The sequence below is a fragment of the Choloepus didactylus genome, chromosome 4, assembly GCF_015220235.1.
Source record: "Choloepus didactylus isolate mChoDid1 chromosome 4, mChoDid1.pri, whole genome shotgun sequence".
NCBI lineage: Eukaryota > Metazoa > Chordata > Mammalia > Pilosa > Megalonychidae > Choloepus > Choloepus didactylus.
In genome coordinates, this window is record NC_051310.1 from 143,657,178 (window position 1) to 143,678,368 (window position 21,191).

The following is a 21,191-nucleotide window of genomic DNA, read 5'->3' on the forward strand; positions in this document are numbered from 1 at the left end:
CCAGGAACTGGACCCTGGAGCAGAGGGCAAGTTATGTCAATGCAAGAGGTGGTGCACCTTAAGCTCTGGTGCTGGGACGCCAAGCATGGGGCACCCTTTGTGGAGCCTAACCCTGAAGGACAGGATCCACCGGCCTCAGTACACAGTTTAAACAGGATCTTAGACTATGTATAAAATAACCATATGCACTCGTTTGCTGAAACAGCTCTGTTTGATTTCTCTCTCTTGTCTGGGCATAATTATTGATAGTGCTGCTTTCTACTGTAGAGTGTGCCTCAGTTTGGACAATAAATTATTTCATCACCCTGTGTAGGACCAGTTTTCAACAGTGACGCCGTGTGGCCTTGAGAAGCAACTACAGCAGACCAAAGAGTCTCAAGTACTTTCCCTGCTGGTGTGGACGTCAGAATGATCTCTTCCTCCCTGCTCTTGGACTTCTGAGCTGCTGGGCCCCTGACAATTTAGAAGGGAGTTTGAATATATCTTGTTAATAAGACATGTGGATGCTTCAGCAATTAAGAGGAAAACTAAGAGGTGTGACCCTGGTGTGTGAGGCAGTTTATACCAGTCATATGCTATTTATTTTAGACCCCTTGCTTACTTCAGCCCAAGACACCCAATTATTTACCCAGTTTGTATGCTGAGTTCTTTGCAGTAGTTTTCCAGTATCTCAGTCTATGATCCTGAGAAGTTATTACTGTTGGTAGGAGCATACCTGAAGTGACCTACAGTTTTAAGAGTTTATTTTATTGCCAGTTAGATGTTTATGTGGGAGGCTGAAATTAGCAATTAAGTGTACATCTGCTTTTGCCTAACCAGCGTCCATTTCCTCTTCTTGGGGAATTATACCACTTTTCCTGTGGGAAACTCATTCCATGTAGTCTAGGTGGGGCTGATTTCATACAGTGATTTCTATTGTACCATAACTTCTTCTTTTTAGCTACAAAGTCCTGCTTAAAACTATGGAAAACCTAACTCGATTAGAGGTTTGACCATTCTGAAGATTCAATGTATACTTTTTATATTACCAAAAAAGGGTCACTTCCCCTATCCCTCATAAGGGGTTGAACACAGGACTCATGCTTGACAAATCAGAGTATCCTGCTCTTTGCCACAATGATTGTGGGACAGGGGTGGGCAATTGACCCTAGTTAGGCCAGTTTCTGTCTTTCTTGGGGCCTTATTGCTGGAGCAATTGGAAAAGGCTTTCATTCTGCTGAGGTTGCTGTCTGTAGCATAGGACTCTTTGACTGTTGGCAGTCATCTTGCCACTACAAGGTGTTGGCAGTCATCTTGCTGCTATAAGGAGAGTGCCCTCATGGCATTGTTTTGAGACCTGCATCCAGGCATGCCTGAATCCCCAGATTGATTCATGGACTTTTAGTTCCATGAAGCAAAATTTATTTATTTGTTTTGCTATAAATTAACTTAAGCTAAAGCCATTTGCAACCAAAGAGTTCAAATATAAATAGTGAGCAATCTTCTGCATTGCAGGGATCCAGCTGCTTCAGTTTTTTGTGAGTCACTAGAAAAGCTTAGCTCTGATTTTGCTTAGCATCTATGGCATTGTTCCAGAAATAGTCATGGCTTCCTTTGTTTACTGTCTGGTATTATTCAGTTTATACATACAGCCACAGGAACCTGTTGACACAGCTCTTTACTGGGCAAGGTTAATCTTGAAAAGACAATATGGAGAGGGAAGGTAACCTAGTAGTTAAACCTTAAGGGAAAAGCTCTGAAGAAAACCTCTTCAGTCCACAAGTTCCACTGTCTCCTAGTCTATAGACTTAAATACCATATGGCTTCTATTGCTTAAGGATATTTCTTGGGAATCAGTGAGGTATCATGTCCTCTGCCTCAAGTGTGAGAGATTGAAAGAGAAAGCATCTCAGCTTCCACAAGATGCCCCTGTTCAGTATCCTGGGCAGTATGTTGATAAGGAGATCTGGATTTATATAACTTATATGGAAAAACATGTAGCCCAGCAGTCTGATGAAAAATAGGATGATAAAAAAGAAGTATCGAAAAAACCTGAAAAGAGAAAGCCAGGAAACTATTAACCAGAGGTCAGGAAACTTGGGGACAAAACAATAAATCATACCTAAATGCATGTCTGGCTCCTTCTTGGTATTCAAATGTCTGTCATTAATTGTGGTCTTCATTCCTGACAAACCCCTTAAAAAAGCCAACCCCTTCAACACTCTGGCCTGCCAGTTACTCTCTCCCATCACTGTGTTTTATTTTCTTTGTGGCATTTATTGTTATGTGAAATGATCGCATACCTGTATTTTTTGTTTCCTGTTTATTGTTAGTTTTTTTCTTAACTAGAATGTAAGCACTGTGACAGCAGAGTTCTTATCTTGGTCATCACTCTATGGGATTATTCAGACCTAGGGAATAAAGACAAATTCTTTTCCAAAGTAGCTGCACTAATCAATACCCCCAAGCAAAGTATATGTTTTTATGGGTTCACATCCTCTCCAGTACTTGATGTTATTAGGGTTTTAAGGTTTCACCAATCAAATGGATGTAAAATAACATCTCATTGTGGTCTTGATTTGCATTTTCCTGATGACATCTCTTCACAGGTTTATTTGTCTTATGTGTTTACTCTTGCCTATTGATTTGTTAGGTTGTTTTGGGGGTTTTCTTATTGATTTGTGGGAGTTGTTTATATATTTTTGATATCAAATTTTTTCCATTGTGTGTATTAATCTTTCCATTCATCTTTATAACTTTTGCTTGCTCTAAGGTATTAAAGAATAAGAGTTCTTAATTTTAATTGTCTAATTGTTCAAACTTTTTCTTTAATAAAATTATTGCTTCCCTACCCAAAGGCATAAAAGATACTCATATTTTTTACTAAGAGGCTATGGTGGTTTTAAAATATGTCGATAGATTATTTGATACTCCTGCCTTCAAGAGAAGGAGCATTTTAATCCCCCTCCTTTGGAGTGAGAAATAGACTTCACTTGCTTTGAAAGAAGAGAGTACGGTGGAAGTGACAGTGTGTGTGTGTGTGTGTGTGTGTGTGTGTGTGTGTGTGTGTGTGTGACTTCCTAGACGAGATCATAAAAGGCACTGCAGCTTCCCCCTTACTCTCTGGAAAAGCCAACCGTTATGTTAACAGAACACTCAGGCAGCCCTATCGAGAGGTCCAGGTGGCAAAGAACTGAGATCTCCTGCCAACAACCAGCAAAAGCTTGCCAGATGTGTGAGTGAACTATCTTGGAAATGGATTCTCCAGCCCCAACCAAGCTTTCTAGTGACGGTAACTTCGGCCAACACCTCTATTGCATTTTCATGACAGACCCTGAGCCAGCCAGAATCACCCAACTAAGCAGATCATGGATTCCTGACTCACAGAAACTATGAGAAATAAATATTTGCTGTTTTAAGTCACAGTTTTGGGATAATCAGTTATGCAGTGGTAGATAATTGATGCAGAGTTTTTTAAAGTTTTGTTTTTGGCATTTAACTCCATAAGCATCTGGGCTTACTTTCCGTATATAGTGAATAGTAGGGATCCAATAATTTCTTATATGCATAACCATTTTCTTCCTCTATTTATTGACTAGTACTTCTTTTCTATTTAACATGCCATCTCTGCAAAATATAGAAGTTCTGCGTGTTCATTGTTTCTGGGCTCTTTGTTCTATTCTTTTGGTCAATTTTTCTATTCCTGTCCCAATACCACACAATCATAATTACTACAGCTTCACAGTAATTCCTCATATCTGGAAAGGCACATTTGTCACTTCCTATTCTTCTTTAAAATTGTCCAAGTTATTCTTGAGACTTTACTCTTCCATATTCATATTTTGGAATCCTCTATTTTTCAATTCCATGAAAAACTTTTTGGAAGTTTTATTAGAATTGAATCTATTAATCATATGGGGACAACTGCCATTTTTATGATATTAAAATTTCCCATCTATAATCATTTATGTCATCTTTAATATTTCTCAATTTCTATAAATTTCCCTATGGTGGTCCTGATTTCTTCTTTAATTAATTAGTTTGCACTTGTGGTGTTAATATAAATTTTATTAACTTCAAAATTAATTTGTTAGGTCATGATCTGTTTGACAGTTATGAATTAAAAATTAGTAGAGTTGGTAGACTTTTTTTATGGCTTTGTACTTGATCAGTTTATGTTCTATGTGTGCTTCAAAAAATATATATTTTTTATTATTGGATGCAGAACTCTATATATGTCCATTTGGTCAGCTTATAAATTGTGTTCTTCAGATGATCTATACCCTTGCTGATTTATTTTTGTGTGTGTCCTTGACCTATCAATAATCAAAAGTAATATGTTGAAATTCTCATGTTGCTGAATTTATCAATTTAGCTGTATATTTCCATCAGTTTTTGCCTTACATAATTTGAGATAATCTTGAGTGTATACATTGTTAGAATTGCAAATCTTCTTGGTATATTGTACCTTTTATCTTTATGTAGTGACTTTCTCTATCACCAATAATACTTTTGTCTTAAAGTCTACTTTATCTGATATTAATCTAACTAAATGTTTTCTTTTAATTAGTAGTTGCCCTATTTGTCTTTTCATCCTTCTGCTCAACTTTTGTATGTCATGTTTTAGGTTTACCTCTCATAAAGAGTATATATCTAGATTTTAAAAAACACAATGTTTATATAATATATATTTGGATCTGTTTCTTCCGTCTTAATCATTAGAGTTCGTATCACTTTTTCTGTTTCTTTCTAATCCCTGTTTTTTGTGACCTAACATTTATAACTAAAATCCTTCCTCCAGCTTAGCACCCTTCACATCCTTTTCCCTCCACCCCTTATCCACCCCAATCTAACATTATATTGACATTAACTGGAGTTTTAATTTATCATATCATGGATGTATTTTCTCTTAAAACAATGATGACAGTCAAGACTACCAAGGTACTTGATCTCCTTTACTTCACATACCTCTAAGCAGCATCTTGTGCCAGATTTTCCCTTTTGACTACTTTATCCAAAATTAATTTCAGTGGGGAACTTTGGGTGACGCACCTCCTGAGGCCTTGTTTGCCTGAGAATAATTTCATTGTTCCTGTATATTTGATATTCCTGTATATTTGAATGGTCATTTGATGGATACAAAATCCCAAATTCTAATTTTTTTCCATTAGTACATTTGAAATGCTATTTCATTTATCTTTTTCCATCATGTGTTACTCTTGAAAAATCTTTGTCAATCTGCACGATCTGCTCTTTCTCTCAGGGAACTTTTAGAATTTTCTCTGTCTTGGCTATTCTTCAATTTCACTATGTCTATATGTAATTTTTTCTTTTTTTCTCCTCTCCTTTTTATTACACTATAGGTTTTCTTGATCTGAGATATCATATCTTTTTCTTTTAATTCCAAAATGTGTATCTTAATTATTTCTTAAAATATTTCCTTCTCTCCATTTTTATTCCTCTTTCTTTCTTAAACTCCTAATATATGGATCCTTTCTTTTTACTCCTACCCCCCACCCTGTATATTTTATCTTCTCTTTTATTTATCTTTTCTATTACTTTGTCCTTTCCTTATTTTGGGAAGTCTCCTCCATATAGTCTTCCATTTGCTAAAGTTTCCTCCACTGTATCCATTCTGTTATTAATGTATTATTTATTTCAAGTTTCATTTTTCATATTTAATATTTGTACTTGATTCTTCTTCATAATTTCCTAATATTTTTTGTTATTTTTATTAGCCTAATTTTAAATTATTTTAAATCCTCCTCAGTTGGAATGTAATCTAGTTTATTTTACTCTTGTAATGGTCGTGCTCTTCAAATGCCTTCTTATTTTGGTCTGTAAACTTATTTTGTCTTGGGGGTTTCATATGCTTGGCCATGCAATCCAGACACTGATTCATGTCAGTCCTAGTGAGCTCAAGGAGTGGGGATCGGATGAGCCTAGGCATCAAAAAACCATGTTCAATCACTTCTCACCCACAAAACAACTTTACAATAGGTTCCTCGGAAAGAAATGACATTTAGAAGGTGAGATTCTTTAGCTTCGATAATTCCTTAAGTATGAGTGGGAAAGGAACTGAGGATATTTAGTCGCCTCCTGTTTTTCTTGGTTTCCCACAAGCACATTTCCTTTGAACTGGCCTGATTTTGATCCTGAGGATAACTGAACAACAGTAGGGAGGCAGGCTCTGTTTATCCTCAGGTAATGGTATTGGTGGTGGTGGAGATTGGAACAGGTGGTCATGAGAAAACCTCTACTTGTTTCCTCTCCTATAATACCCTTACCCACCTCCCCCAGGCTGCCTCCTGCCGCAGGACAAATTTGCTATCCACCTCCACCCACCACCCACCTCCCCCACCAGGTTTTACAAGTTTTTCTCTGGGATTGATCTTGGTGATGGGAGCCACCATTCACTCCAGTGTAACATCTTGTTCAGAATTAGAATAAGAGCCTTTTACAAACCTCTTCCCACCATCACTCTCTCTGAATCTAGATATAATAAACACAAGAAGGCTCTGAGTTAGGACAATATCCCCACTGAAAATCTTAGGAATAACCTAGCCTTCTTGTCTCTTGAGTCTGTCAGCTAAATGTTACATCAGATCATGGGGAAATGTTAGATCAGATCATGGGGAAATACATATAGCATAGTTTGGTAGGCTAGACTTGCAGGATGTCTTTCATCCAGATATCCTTCAGGATGACAATTCTCTTAAAGGCAGAGTATTCTATGCTAGGGAGTCCACACATGCTATTCCCTGCTGGGCACTGGTGTTAAAGTATAAGACAGTAGCCTAGGGGTTCTGGGGATTGGGGGGGAGGTAGGATTCTGCTAGTTGTTTTAGGAATGTTGTATTTAGGGATATCGATACATGTAATAGTTCATTTGTCTGATATGTAAGGGTATTCTCCTTAAGCAAATTTTCCAGACAATTGGAGCGGACATTTAAGTACCAATAATTTTCTATTAACCATTTTAATGGAACTCTGTAAATCATATTTCATACCGTTTTGAATATATGTTTATACCTTCTTAAACAGATTATATTGAACATAATTTGACCTCTTCTTGAAAATTTAGGGGCTTTGTAAATACCAATTTTATTGTTCTATCACAGTGATTCCCTCATGACTAATACCCACTCAGGAGTTCGATGATTGAGTTCTTATTTAGTTCAACAAGTATTTTTCAGCAATTATCATGTGCTGGTCACTGTTAGGTGTGATCTCCTTTTCATAATCATGTCCTTTCTCTTCTATCTGCTGTTAGGAATTAGTGAACATATTATCTAGCAGTCCTCTCCCCATTCCAATCTACCTATTCTACTGGGAAATCAAATACATTAAACTAAGTAAGGGAGAGTTGTGAGAAAAGTGAGCAAAGCTGATATTTGCCACGTCTCTTTTGGAGGATCAAATTCCTGTTTCTGATTGCTACTAAGCCTTTGGCTTCCAATACTGGAAAGTTGAGATCATTAATTGCCTTGGATAAATAAGTCATAATTTTAGAACTGAGAAATGTAGGCACTGCTGACAATAATTTGCTGATTTGACTTATGTGTGTGTGTGAACACGCATGTGCAAGGTTCTCTTTGTTTAGACTTTGCTGTCTGCCAGGATGGCTGAGTAGAACTCCCAGCTTTCCAGGAAGTTTACTTAAAGTTTATTTGAAGTTTACTATTTTGCTTACCTTTTACAGAACAGTGCCAGTATCTTTCGGATAGAATTATTCTGGTAAGAGGAAGAAACGATAAATAAGCACATTCTGAAAGTTATCATCACTGTTAAATATTCAGGCGGTGGCTAGTTATTTCTTATATTTAGATTACACACTATACATTCTTTTCATATGCATAAGCACATGTAATTTTCAAAGACAAAAGTTTTTGATGTATATGTTATTACCTTTTTACATATAATGGTAATAAACTAAGGCACAGAAAGGTTAAGTATGTTGTCTAAGGTTATAGCTAGTAGGTAGCAGGGTCAAGCCTAATCCTTGGCCCTCTGACTCCAAATTCTGGGCTCTTCAGCCACACCCCTCTGCCTTCTATGGAAGCTTACAGGCTATGAAGGCCATGCAAACATATTCTAAGAGATAGGTTTTAAAAGCTATAAAAATCTGAAAATGAGGATGTACTGAATTTCTGTGGCATTTCTCTTCTACCATTTTTTCTGCTATTTCATTTTCCTTTTAACTTTCTCATTGGATGGAAAAGAAGAGGAATTGCAACCATATTTTAGAACTGTGTAAATGAGGCTCAGAGAATTGGAATTAGAAAATTTCTAGATTACAAATTTCATTCTATAGCTTAAGTGAGATTAAGTGGGATGCCAGCTGCTCAGATGCTCAGGCAGCCACCTGTAAAGACTGCCAAGATGTCACTGGGCCATTGAACCATCATGGAAATTGGGATGAGATAAAGAAAATCTTATTTTTTTCCCTGATAGATGCTTGGGAGGAATACTTCGATGAGCCACTGAGGTTAGATGGTGAGACATATCACGGAGCATTCCACCTTTCCTTCTAGAGAGGTGGGTTCAATTAATTTTAATTTCAGGGGTTTTGTTTGAGTGGAATATGTAAGGTTAGGGCCAAAATGACTTGCTCAGGACAGTCAAACCATGGTGGCCATGGTCTAATGCATATCAAAATATCTGGATGACCCCAGGACAAGGGTCAATTGTTAATATTTGCTTTTAAGGAAGAAATGACTTTTCTTTTTAGAGATTATTAGAACCATTTATCTTGACTACAGTTTCTAGTGAATGTCAATCTCATTGCTAAAGTCAATGTAAATTACAAAAATTACAGTCCAACAAAAGTTTATGTTTTAGTCTTACGTGCTTGCTGTCACAAGTTGCCAAAGCAGGCCAAGGGGCCTGGTGCTCCACCTCCAATTGTTTTGTTTCCTCCATACATTTGCATGAGTGTTGGTTATAGCATGAAATTAAATATGAACAAACATTGAAGCTGTATTGTAAAGAAGCAATGGTTCCTATGTTTTAATTCATGGGCCAACTCTGATTGGCTTGTGGTAGGTACATAGTGCTGTGTTGCGGAATGTCTGGGACCGTGTCTGAGATCACAGGAAAGACTGCTATGATTGTGGGAGATGGAAGGAGCGCTGTGTGTGTCATGTACTGACCTCCTTTCCAGAGACTGTACCCTCAGTTAATGCTCTTTCTTGCTTTCAGTCTGAATTCTTGTAGGTCTTAGGCTAGTTTCTTTGAGAACATGTCATTTGCATGGCTGAAAGAGAGGAAGCTGATTGTTCCTTTTAGCATCTTTTTTGTTTGATTAGGGTTGAAATGTTTTGGAACTATAGCTGGTACTATTCTTGGAAAATGCGTGTGAGAAGATCACATATATGTTTGGTGGCTTAGTTTTTTGGAAACTCCCTTGAAAGGCAATGGGAAACTGAAAACTGGAAACTGAAGCTGGAATGGAGTACTTACTTCATTTTTTTGACTGTTACACTCTTTTTTTGCAGAGTTCATGCTCAAGACTTTTGATCTAGGGAGAAAAGTACCAAATCAGGGATTGAATAAAATGCACATAAATATTCATATCTGTGTGGTAGTTACTTAAAAACAGGTTTATATTCTAAAGCTGTGCTGTCCTATATTGGCTACTGGCTATAGGTAACTATTTTAAGTTTAATTAAAATTAAAAATTCAGTTTCTCGCTCATACTAGCCATTTTTCAAGTGCTCAGTAGTCACATGTAGCTAGTGGCTACCATATTGTATAGCACAGAAAGTGATTTTGGACAACTCTGTTCTACAGTCTTAGCTTAACCATCAAGCCATTACTTAATCCTCAGCAAGGATATTGGGAGACTTGAAGTTAGCAGCAAGGGCCTCCAATTCCTGGGCCCCTGGCCACAGTGTATTCTCCTGTATACCTGGCTTTTTTAGAAGCTGTATGCAGGTTTTTGGTTTTTTGTTTTTTTTTTTTTTTTGTATGCAGTTTTGTTCCCTGGTTCTTGATCCCCAAATTCCAAAATATTTAATAAATAAAAATTGATTCTTGTCTGAGTTGATTTAAATTACAAAGAAGATCAAAAAGTGGAAGAGTGGTTTTTGGTTTGGGTTTCTCATCAAGATTCTTTTGACAAACTCAGAGAATTTTTTCTTTGGGATTTTTCCTTATTATTTCTAATTTTTAATGTTCAAAATTCAAAACAGTGTACAGTTCTGAGTCTTATACTGAGATGGCTCTAGTGTGTGTCTAGGGATTAGTTTCACGTCTATCGCATATGGCTGGGTCTCTGTATATTTAGGAAAGTAAGGATAGTATTAATTTTAATTTAAGGCCTTTCCTTTGAAATATAAGAAAAACCCTACTTATCAATGTACCTGACAACTAATCATTTTAAAAGCACACATTAATGTCCTTACTATAAACCCAAATAACTGATGTGATAAAATTATGAGGGGAGATGTGTTTATGCCATCTTTTAAGGATGGGTGAAGGACCTGATTAGTAAAGTTGGTGTGGTCTAGCCAGGGTCAACCAGATCACTCACGAAGGGGACTAGTTACATGGTATTGGGGCTCATTCAATTCCAGATAGGAATTGGTCTGAGAAGTGTTTGCTCTGACTCAGGCTGAGATGGAGTTACCACTAAAACCAGGATGTTCCTTTGTTTGCCAAAGCTCACACTTCTCTTTCAAGGAACCGAGTCTCTAATTCTTCTTCTATTTTCTTCAGCGTTTCCTGGTACTTCTTCAAAGAGAAATAAAGGAAACCAGCATTACTAATTAGAAGAGGTATGCTTTTTATAATCATTGTAAGCACTTATTTTACATGGTATTGTGATATTCGATATATCCCCTGACATAATCTCTCCTTTCACTATCCCCCACCCACCACTACTCCTGACCTTGCACTAAACTTCACTGTTGGGAGTGGAGGGTAGTAATTAGGGATTATAAATAGGAAAAGTACCAAAGTACTCATTATTAAATTAAGAGCACAAAGTTTGGGAGTCCAAGGCAGTAATTACCAGGGAGTCAAAGGACAATAGAATGCTTCTAGTGATGGGGTTTGGAGTCCCTTCAAAGGGACACCTCAGAGAGTTAAAATAGCTCTAGATAGCATTCTTAGAAACTCCTGGTTCCATTTCATTTGGTACCCTAGCAAACCTTTTGCTGTCGCTTTACCCAGAAACTGTACCTTTATGCAGATAGCCTGATCTTCACAGAGCTGGATCACAAATGCATAGTCCTCCATGACCTGGGGAGCCAAAATTCAGTCTTACATATCCCTAAATAAATTGCTATAAGAACAAAAGTGTGCTTGTGTCCCTCTAGGTCCTGTACCCTAAGTGTGGTTTTCTAATGATTTTTAATACATTTTTGCTGTATATGAGCTCATTTACTTTTTTGAAGATCAACAAGCCCTATCATATTTTACAGTCCAAATGTGAATTATTTGGGATCAGTTGGGAGAGGAACAGATACAACGATGTAAAAGAGTGTGGATTATAGAATGTCTCCTATAAAAAATGTTAAAGAGATGGTAACCCAGGGGCTTATATTCTTCTTCCTTTTCTATATCGCTTCCCCTGCCCCGCAATGGTCCTGGATTTGAACCCCTATTATAACTCTACCATCTGAGAAATTTATTAGATTGACTGACTGAGAATGAAGTTTCCCTTCCTTTAGGAGAAGTAACATTGTAGAAATTACTGTCCTAACCTTGGCCAGCTCCTTTTCTTGGTCTGCACAGGAAGCTTCCAGCCGTTCTAACTTAACCTAAGGAAAGCAAAGGAGATAGGTAAATTAGCAAGGTGAAAACTATACAGGATTCCATTCTGGGATGTACTCCCAAAGGTTATTTCACAGGCCATTGAAGTGCATCATGGCCACGATTTCAGATACTTGTGGTGTCAAACCATCCAGCACCCTTCTTTGCAGCTTCTTGGTGAGCCTGCTCTCCGGTACCCCCCGACCCCTTAGCATATGTCAAGTCCTGCCACCACCCCCAAACTTCTCTTCATAGCTTCTTTATCATGCTTAGCTATTTCTGTTGGTGGTATCATCAGAGTCTTTCCTTTTCCTCTATATAGCCAGTCAGAATCCAAGGCTTTTGCCCACTCCTCCTTCCCTCCTTTCTTTCCTTAAATATTTTTTGAGAAACCCATTCTATGCCAGTCACTGTGCTGGGTACTGGGAATACAGTGATAAATAAGACAGGCTTTCTGCCCTCATAGAGCTGATACTCTAGTTGGAAGACATAATACGTCAATGTGGTAATGATAGTGACAATTCCCATGAAGGAAATAAAAATAGGGTAATGTAATGGAAAGTAAATGATTGTGGTTGTTTTTTCAGGGCAATGTTAAGTGGTTAGGGAAGAGGTGATATTCAGTTGAAATTGAAATGATGAGTATTAGTCAAATGAAGATCTGGAATAAAAACATTCCAGGTAGATGTTAGACCAAGGGCCAAGAATGTGAAGTAACACAGATTTGTTGTATATGAAGATGTTGTGTGGCTGGAGGTCAGGGAAAACTGGTAAGGTGATGAAGTAGGGAGAAGTGGACTTGGCTAGATTATGTAGGGCCTTTTAGCTCTTAGCAAGGAGTTTCATTCTTTATTATAATTGCTGTGGGACGCAGGGGAGGACTTTGAAGTAGTAGAGACACAGTCAGATTTGTGTTTTTAAAAAGTCTTCTCTATTTGTGGAAAATGGGAGACTAGTTAGGAGGCTACTACAGATATCCAGGTGAGAGAAATCATGGTAACTTGGAAAAGGATAGTAGTAGTAGTAGCAGCAGCAGTAGTAGTAGTTGTAGTAGTAGTAGCAATAGAAGTAGACAGAGAGAAATGGGATGCATTTGGGATATATTCTGGATGTAGAGTAGACATGACTGCATCCTTTCTTCCCTTTTCAGCTCTATTGTTTCCACTTTCATCTATTTCTCCTATCTGGACTCTTCTAACAGTTTCCTTCCTCTGCAATGAATTGCATCCAGGGCCAGGCAGCCAACTGTGCTAAGGGTTATAGATTCAAGCCAATGGTTTGAGTCATGAGGGGCTGAAGCAGATACTTCATTAAGCAGATGAACTGATCACCAGCATGCTGGAGGAACAGAAGCAAAGAAGAGGCTGTAGATTTCCTAGAATTAAGAGACACCACTTGAAAATCTACTGCACAGGTGGGCAAAAGGAACTGTGGTTTGAAAGGTTAATAATACTTAGAACTTTTTAGGGCTGGGCTGACTGCTGCCGGGAAAATGAATAATGCTCTCCATCTCTAAAGTCTATCAGCTCAACTCACTTGAGCTAGCCCACACAGCCAGACTTAATATGTCACCACAAGATTCTGATTGTTTTGTTTTTTTTTTCCAGGAAAAGCTGTTCTGGGCAGAAGAAGGGATCCTGGAAGAAAATTAATCTCCTGACCACTGTAGTCATAGACCAAGGGTAGTCAAAAGTCTTTAGAGTCCTTCTAGTTTTAGTTACAATTTCTTCCCAACGTGCACTTAAGCTCCAGATTTCTTTCTCTCTTGTTAAGTTTCCTGGATGAGTATGGCCAAGTAAGTTTACCTGGTGACTTTGGACTTCCTGTTCCTGTGGTCATCAACCCTAAAATGGCCAGCAGAAGATAGGGGAGCAATTCTCTATTCTTACATTTTCTATTTCTATTTCCAGTGCATCCTTATCCTCAGAGGCTGCATGCACACAATAAAGTGTGGGCTGTAGAAGCTAAAGAAAAATTAGGGGAGGAAAAATATATAATTCTACAGAAAGTGCCAAGTTAGAGTTTGTCTACTCTTTGAATGAAAAAAAAAAGTTTTAATTCTTCTTTGCTTCTTTGATCAGATGGACTATGGTTGGCCTCAGGTTCTTAGCTCTGGAACACAATTAGAGAAATGCTAAGTACTATCTGATATGCTTAGCAGTAGAGATCACTAAATAGTTGACTAATTGAAGGAATCCTTTTCTGGATTGGAATCAGGGACAGGGTGTGTAAATTGCCTAGCACATAGTAGGCTTACAAATTCTGGTTCCTCCTTTATGAATGTATATGTACACCTCAACCAGATTTTCAGAGAATCACTTTAAAGGTACAAAGTTTTTCACTTATTAAATTGTAATTTGAAAGTTATCACCTTTTATAGTTAATTCTCAATAAAGGAATAAATGAAACCATGGTACTGTAACTCATAAAATTTTTGGAAGTTTCCTATATAACTACTTGTTAAATGTTACTTTGAAAGATATTACCATTTTGCATATATATTATATTTCACAATAAGGAAATAACTGAAACTGTGGAACTGTAACCCATAACATTCTTTGTTAAATTTCACTTGGAAAGTTACCACTTCTATGTATATATGTTATATTCTACAATAAAAAAATATGATTAAAAAAAGTACATAGCTTTTCAAGGTTTCAGTCATTCAAAAAAGGCAAGAATATTTATGTACACAATTTCATTTAACTTTAAAATTGAGGTTGGGAAAAACTGATTAAATTGTCTGACTTCACATACAAAATTAAGTGCTGGATCAGCTTCTAAACTAGGGACTTAACTGTCTCTAATGTTGTATATATATTTGTGCCCTGCTCTTCATAACGGAAGAGAGAAAAAAAGTATGGCTTGAAAGAGAAAGTCCTTACTAGGGGCAGAGGAGGATGTAACCTTCAGTGGCCAATTGGCCAAAGCTTAAGCCTGACATAAGCTAAAACTACAGAAGTTTATTATAACATTGACAATCATTTCTAACTTGAAAGCTCATTTCTTGGTCACAGAGCCCAAACCCATTCAAGACTGCTTTTTCATTTACCTTTGTCTCTTCGGGGGTTCCGTTTAGATCGCCTTGTTTGCATTTAGTTATCTTAGGTGCTTTCCTTGTAAGCTGTTGTTTCAAAGAAAAAAATACATCTAAATTAAAAAATACATCAAATAAAAACTATAGAAGACAAAGATACTCTCTGGTGTGAGAGGCCTTGAAAAGAGCTGCTGGAAGATGGCCCCTTGGTGGCTGCTCAGTGCCCTGTGGAATCATTTTTGTTCTACCTCCATCTACTTCTCATCAGTCTCGGCCACCAAAGCTAGAGTCAGCTCAAGGCAGGGGAACTTCCCCGAGCCCCCAACCTGTGCCAAGTTACTCAGGATTGCAGGCCATTAATTAGAGAGTATGGCAAGCATAGGAAACCTACTGTATTTTGAGGAGGGATTGAGGTAGAGGAAATGCCCAGACAGGGAAAAGGGAATACTTGGGAATTAAGTATCTTTTTAAGTCTCTTTTTTGAAAGTGAAACTGATATCTCACCTCAAAGGTCCTAGTCAATCGTTTTCACCGAGAGTCTGTGGAATCCATTTTCTTATGACAGAATGAAGGCTGTATGTGGGGTCACTAATGGGAATACCCCATACATTCTTTTCACTTCACACTTTTTGGGAAAAACTGTGGCATTTAGGCAATGAGCCTAATCCAAACTCAGACCTTTCTGATGTGCAGATTCCTCTGGGACCCTTCCCTCCCTGGCCTTCGTTTGATGAATGCGGAGGCTATGGGAACACCAAGAACACAAGAGTCCCACTCACCTTTCTTTGAAGTTCTGCAATATTCTGAAGCAGAGTCTCATTCTTCCTTTCCTACGGAGAGAAAAAAAATGTTGTGTAAGTCTGCATCTGCACACCACCATTTGTCCTCATTCCACTGATTGATGGCCACCTCATTTCAGTGATATTTTCCTGGCAGTAACTCTGCCTTACTTGCATATTGTCAGGGGAGTTACCTGTGGTCTGATATCTCCCCGCCCCCAACATATAATCAGAGATAGAGATACCCACATGTGCTGGGTTTACCAGTATTATATTTAATATTTTACCAGAGAAACCCTGCCCTCCACACACACCCTTCCGTGCATGAACACAGGATGTCAGGACTTCTGAGTTGACAATGCTTTGTGTGTAAAAAGGGGAGATGAGCTTATCTGATGGTTGATGAGGAATAAAACCTATCAAATGGTTCTTCCCAGCTTCTCCCTTACAATTCTTGCTGTTTCTTCCTCCAGCTCCTGCAAGGCTCTTTCCCTTTCAGTTGTGGTACAGTTCTCCTTCTCCCACTCCTCATCTTCTGTCAGGTCTCCTGTCTGAATGATCTCACTTTCCAACCTAGATTGCACAAGGACACTCACGTGAGGACCCGGTTTAGCAGTTTCAGAACTGATAACGTACGTATATCAGTTCTAAGAGTATTTCAATTATAATGAATATTAATCTCAAGTTAGGAACTCTCCTCTCCTGAATCCATAGAATGAGAATCAATTGAAGGCAGGAAAAGTAAGATCCGCTTGACTCACAAACCAAACTTCCTAATATTGTCTCAACCCTGGTAAATATCAGCCTTTTTAGAAATCCATTTGAAACTTGCTATGGTTCATGGTTTGAGCCCAGAGAAATGCTAAAGAATAAAGAAGGAACTTTTTGTTATACAAAATCCAGTTTTGTGTCTTCTCCTCCACCCCTTCCTTTAGATTGGGAACTTCCCTCATGAATACCCAACACCCACCTCTGAATCTCATCTTCTTTTTCTTGGATTTTGAGAAGAAGATCCTGATTTGCTTCATCTATTCTCTGCATATCCCTCTCAAGGTCCATGTTCAAACTGTTAATGTTTTTCTTTGACTGTGCCAATTTTAAGATTTCCATTTTCTCTGACCTATAGACAGTTCCAAAAATAAACTTGTGAATTATCTGAGATCAACAACCATTGGGCCAAAGGAGATTTCTACTAGATATGTAATTCATTAATCTGGATCTTTCTGGGAGCATACCTTTTCTTTTTCATGCTTAAGAAATTATAATTCTTAATCATGCTCTACAACTTGTTTCAATAATTCTCAAATAAGGGAGGTCTTTCCTGGGCTTTCTCCTCTAGAGTGCCCAAAATAATAGTTCATCTCCACAATGGTTTCATGAAAAGCTTTACTCCCTTAAATAGCCTTTTGCATTGGAGATAATGGTTTCCCTTGGCAATGTATTCTCAGATAAACTGTTCAAAAAACCCCATGCAATACATTCTTAGCTAGTACTTCTATCTGGCACATCACTTATGGTTGGGCCTAGCTTTGTGCATAGCCACAAGAAGTTTCTATAGTACTGATAAGGCGTCAGTCTTTTCCTCCCTCCTCCCACCTCAAAATGTCTCCTCCACTTTCCTACTACAAAGTTTGAGATTCTACCATGATTGTCATGCTATTGAGTACATGCAGAATCACTCCAGGCATTCACTCTTTAAAAGTGCAAACATCTTTTTTGAAGTAAGTTTGGTGGAAGTCATGGTAGCTCTAGAGTATTCTAGAAATGGCACCTGGCACATGGAGGCTTTTGACAAACTTTTCTTTTTCTTGTTTATGTAACTCATTTGTTTATCTTTGAAATAATTAAGAAGGTTTAGGGTGGTGAGCCAAAGGGAGTTTGCTGTGGGAAGGAATAAGGGATACGTTTGGAAAATAAAGTCCTATGATGGAAGGGCTGGCCTGGGCTGTGGATTTATATTGTTATCACTTCGGGAAGGCAGGGAGTGTTCTTCAGACAGGAAGCAGAAGGGGATGGATGAATGTGAGTGGAAGGGGAGAGGGAGACTGGAAGATAAAGGAAGATATCAGCAGCAGACCTGCTTCACACCTCGGTCCCTGGATGTGGCCTTGCTAATCATATTTACTTACTCATAATCTAGCTGGTCTTCCTTGTGCTCCTCCATCGTAGATTCCCTAAAATGCCAGCAGAGGTGTATTTAATGAACTGGGGAAGTGGGTCCATTCATGAAGCAAAGAGTAAGTAGCCAAGAGTCCAAAAAGATAGGGACCAAACTAGGGTAATTTGTTCCCTTCCTGCCAAACCCCAAATTCTGGCCATAACACAACTCAAGCCTCTGATTCTGCTGCCCATACTCGGATTATGCCTCAGTAAGGACATGGCGAGGATTCTGGGCTAACGCTGGAAAAGTCAATATATTTCCTGCTAACAGATATATTCAGAGATTGTTCACCCTTTGAAAATTTATACAAGACAATAGGAAGAAATAGATGCTATCAACTTAAATCCTTGTTTGCTCTAGGCCCAGTTGCTTTCCTTAAGGGCCCTTGGGCATAGATATATGTGTGTAACTGTCCTAAAAGTAATATTCCTTCTCTCTAGCCTGGATTCTACAAGAATCTCCATATACTAAGATGCTATTAAGATATTTAGTATTAAATGAGGCTCAGAATAATCAAGCTGAAGTAAATTATATGGCTCTTTCTGCCCCTTATTTTTCCCTTTTCCCCATTTCTTCAACAAACTCTACTTCCCTTCTGATGTGTGTGGTCTTCTCGATCCTGCCCTACTCAATTAGCTTCTGAAGGGTCTAATCTTTCCCCACTGGAACCATCCAATGGAATCTTAGAACCTTCTGAGGGGTCATGACTCTATTATTGACATGGGATGGGTGGGGCAGCATGTCATAGTGAGGTGGGTGGCAACAGTTTCTCATCATTTGTGCAGAGTTCAGAGCCTAGAAGGGTGTGTCGGTTTCAGGGTCAAGTGTGCCCTTGGCATTAGTAGATTCAGTGGCCCTTATTTCTGGGCAGTATGGAGGGGTGGGGGTCCCTCTCTTTGATTTCTCAGGCAGACCACACTCCTTTTCTGCTCAAGTGTGACTAATATGGGAACTTTGTGTCCTGTGGCCAATTGTTTGATCCCTTCATGTAGCTAACTACCTTCTCATTCATTTAACAAACATTGATAGAGCATCTACATGTGCCAAGCACTGTTCTAGGCACTGGAGAGACAGAAGTTGGCAAAACAGCCAAAAGCACCATCCATTATGGGGTCACATTCTAGTGTTGTGGTAACAAAATCGACAAAATGTATTTTATTTTATTTGGTATGATAATAGTGGAGAATGTCATGAAGAAAAATAAATAGATGCAAAACAACAAGATATTACTATATATACCTATTATAATGGCTAAAATCCAAAACACTGACAACACCAAATCCTAGTGAGGATGTGGAAGAACTAGAATTTTCATTCATTGCTGGTGGGAATGCAAAATGGTGCAGCCACTTTAGAAGACAGTCTGGCAGTTTCTTACAAAGCTAAACACAGGCTTACAATATGATCCAGCAATCGTATTTTAAGATGTTACCTAAATGAATTGAAAATTTATGTCCACACAAAAACCTGCCCACAAATATTTATAGCAGCTTTATTCATAGTTACCAAGAATTGGAAGCAACTAAGATGTCCTTCCATAGGTGAATGGATAAACAAACTGTGGTAAGTCCGTACAATGGAGTATTATTCAGTGATACAAAGCAAAGAACTATCAACTTACAAAAAGACATGTAGGAACCTTAAATTTGTATTGCTAAGTGAAAGAAGCCAGTTGAAAAAGCTACATATTGTACGATTCCAACTATATGATATTTTGGAAAATGCAAAACTATGGAGACAGTAAAAACATCAGGGGTTGCCAGGGGTTCAGAGGGAGAAAGGGAGGAGGGGAGGAATGAACAGGTGGAGCACAGGGCATTTTTAGGGCAGTATAACTGTTCTGTATGATCCTACAGTGATGCATGCAAAATAGCATGCATTTGTCAAAACCCATAGAACTGTACAACACAAAGAGTGAACTCTAATAATCAGAGTTCACTTTAGTTAAAAATTCAACGCTGTGAGTTGTTACAGTTAACTATAATTATAGTTAACCAGTTAATAATTTAATCTTGTTTTAGTTAATAATTCAATATTGTTTAAACAATTGTATCTCACTAATGCAAGGTGTTAATAAAATGGGAAATTGTGTGTGAGTGGGGGCATATGAGAACTCGCTGTATTTTCTGTGCAATTTTCCTGAAAACCTAAAACTACTCTAAAAAATTTGGTTGATTAAAAGAGTAAACAGGTGAAGAGGGGAAGGAGAAATAGAGAGTGGTTGGGGTAGCAGGGATTTGTTGCAGAGGGAAAAGTAGAACATTACTGCACATGGGGCATATATGTGTTAAGAGGGCTGTAGAACACTATCTAATTTAACCTGTCTGGCCAGTTTATTTAAATAACTTGAATATGTGGAATTAGAATAGGGAATGAGATCCTATTAATCTGTACAGGTTGATACAATACCTGGATACAGTCCAGACTATTTTGGGCACAAAATAAAAAAGTATTTGCAAAGTCTACTTGAGGGACTGGGGGAAAATGTACAACTATTAAACTTCCCCACCTGAGGAATTCCTGATATTCTCTCAGGCATTAGGGACTCACAATTGATTAAGCCAAACCTTCTGTCTTGAGGCTTGCTTTTATGAAACTTATTTCTGCAGTGGCAAAGCTTGGCCTGCATACAATTATGCCTAAGAGTCATCCCCAGAAAGCCTCTTTTTTTTTGCCCAGATGTGGCCTCTTTCTTTAAGCCAAATTTGCAAATAGACTCAGTATACACCCCCCTATGTGGAACATGACTCCCAGGGGTATAAGTCTCCCTGGCAATGCGGGACATGACTCCCAGGTTGAGCCTGGCCCTGGCATCATGGGATTGAAAATACCTTCTGGATCAAAAGGGGGAAAAGAAATGGAACACAATAAAGTTTCAGTGGCTAAGAGATTTCAAATAGAGTTGAGGGGTCATTCGGGAGGTTACTATTATGTAAGCTTTAGCCAGATATTGCAAACTACTGCAGTATGCGAAGCCCCAATCAACAGTATTCCTGAAAACCTTAGGGGAGTGCCTGGGCTCTATCTAAGTCTCTATAAAAGTTTTTCTTGGTAAGATTACTTATTCAGAAACTTAAGGCCTCCAGATTGATCGTATGCCAGATAAGCCCTGAAACCCAGAGGTACCAGTCTCTCCAAGATCATCAACCAGTTTCATTCCTCTACCCCATAAGGTCAACACCCCTTTCCAGCATGAAGAAGTTAAAATGGTCCCTGAAGATTGAGAGAAAGACCAAATGAGAAGGAGGAGGTCTAAGTGAAAAATTTGGATTTAATGAGTGACTTTAAATACTGACTCATATATAGATATTTCTTTTAGGGTCTAGTGTTTTGGAATAGTCAGAAGGAAATATCTGAAGTTGTTGAACTGTAATCCAGTAGCCTTGATCTTTGATAATGTTTGTATAACCGTATAGCAAGAAAACAACAACAAAAATGTCAGTTGCCCGTGTTTGTATGGAGCTGCTTCTGGATGCTT

The 21,191-nt window shown here is 38.3% G+C and overlaps 1 protein-coding gene across 1 annotated transcript; it reads right to left on the reverse strand.

Moving 5' to 3' along the window:
* Positions 1-1,832: 1,832 nt before the first annotated feature.
* Positions 1,833-17,716, reverse strand: TMCO5A (transmembrane and coiled-coil domains 5A). Its single transcript, XM_037834344.1, has 11 exons — positions 17,682-17,716; positions 16,523-16,672; positions 16,002-16,125; positions 15,553-15,603; positions 14,789-14,860; positions 11,688-11,744; positions 11,164-11,223; positions 10,649-10,713; positions 9,442-9,499; positions 7,673-7,713; positions 1,833-2,031 (listed from the first exon to the last, which is right to left on the reverse strand). Exons 1-11 carry the CDS (start codon positions 17,714-17,716, stop codon positions 1,833-1,835), a joined length of 912 nt encoding a protein of 303 aa, XP_037690272.1.
* Between the last annotated feature and the right edge of the window lie 3,475 nt (positions 17,717-21,191).

Bases quoted from the DNA above. Each gene is read 5' to 3' on its own strand.
- TMCO5A (XM_037834344.1), bottom strand. From the start codon at position 17,716: ATGGAGGAGCACAAGGAAGACCAGCTAGATTATGA. The intron at 16,126-16,522 runs GTGGGTGTTGGG...TGTGCAATCTAG, and splicing joins AAAGAAGATGAGATTCAGAG to GTTGGAAAGTGAGATCATTC. The intron at 9,500-10,648 runs GTGAGCTTTGGC...TTTTCTCCCTAG, and splicing joins CGGTTCCTTGAAAGAGAAGT to ATCAAAAGTCTTGAGCATGA.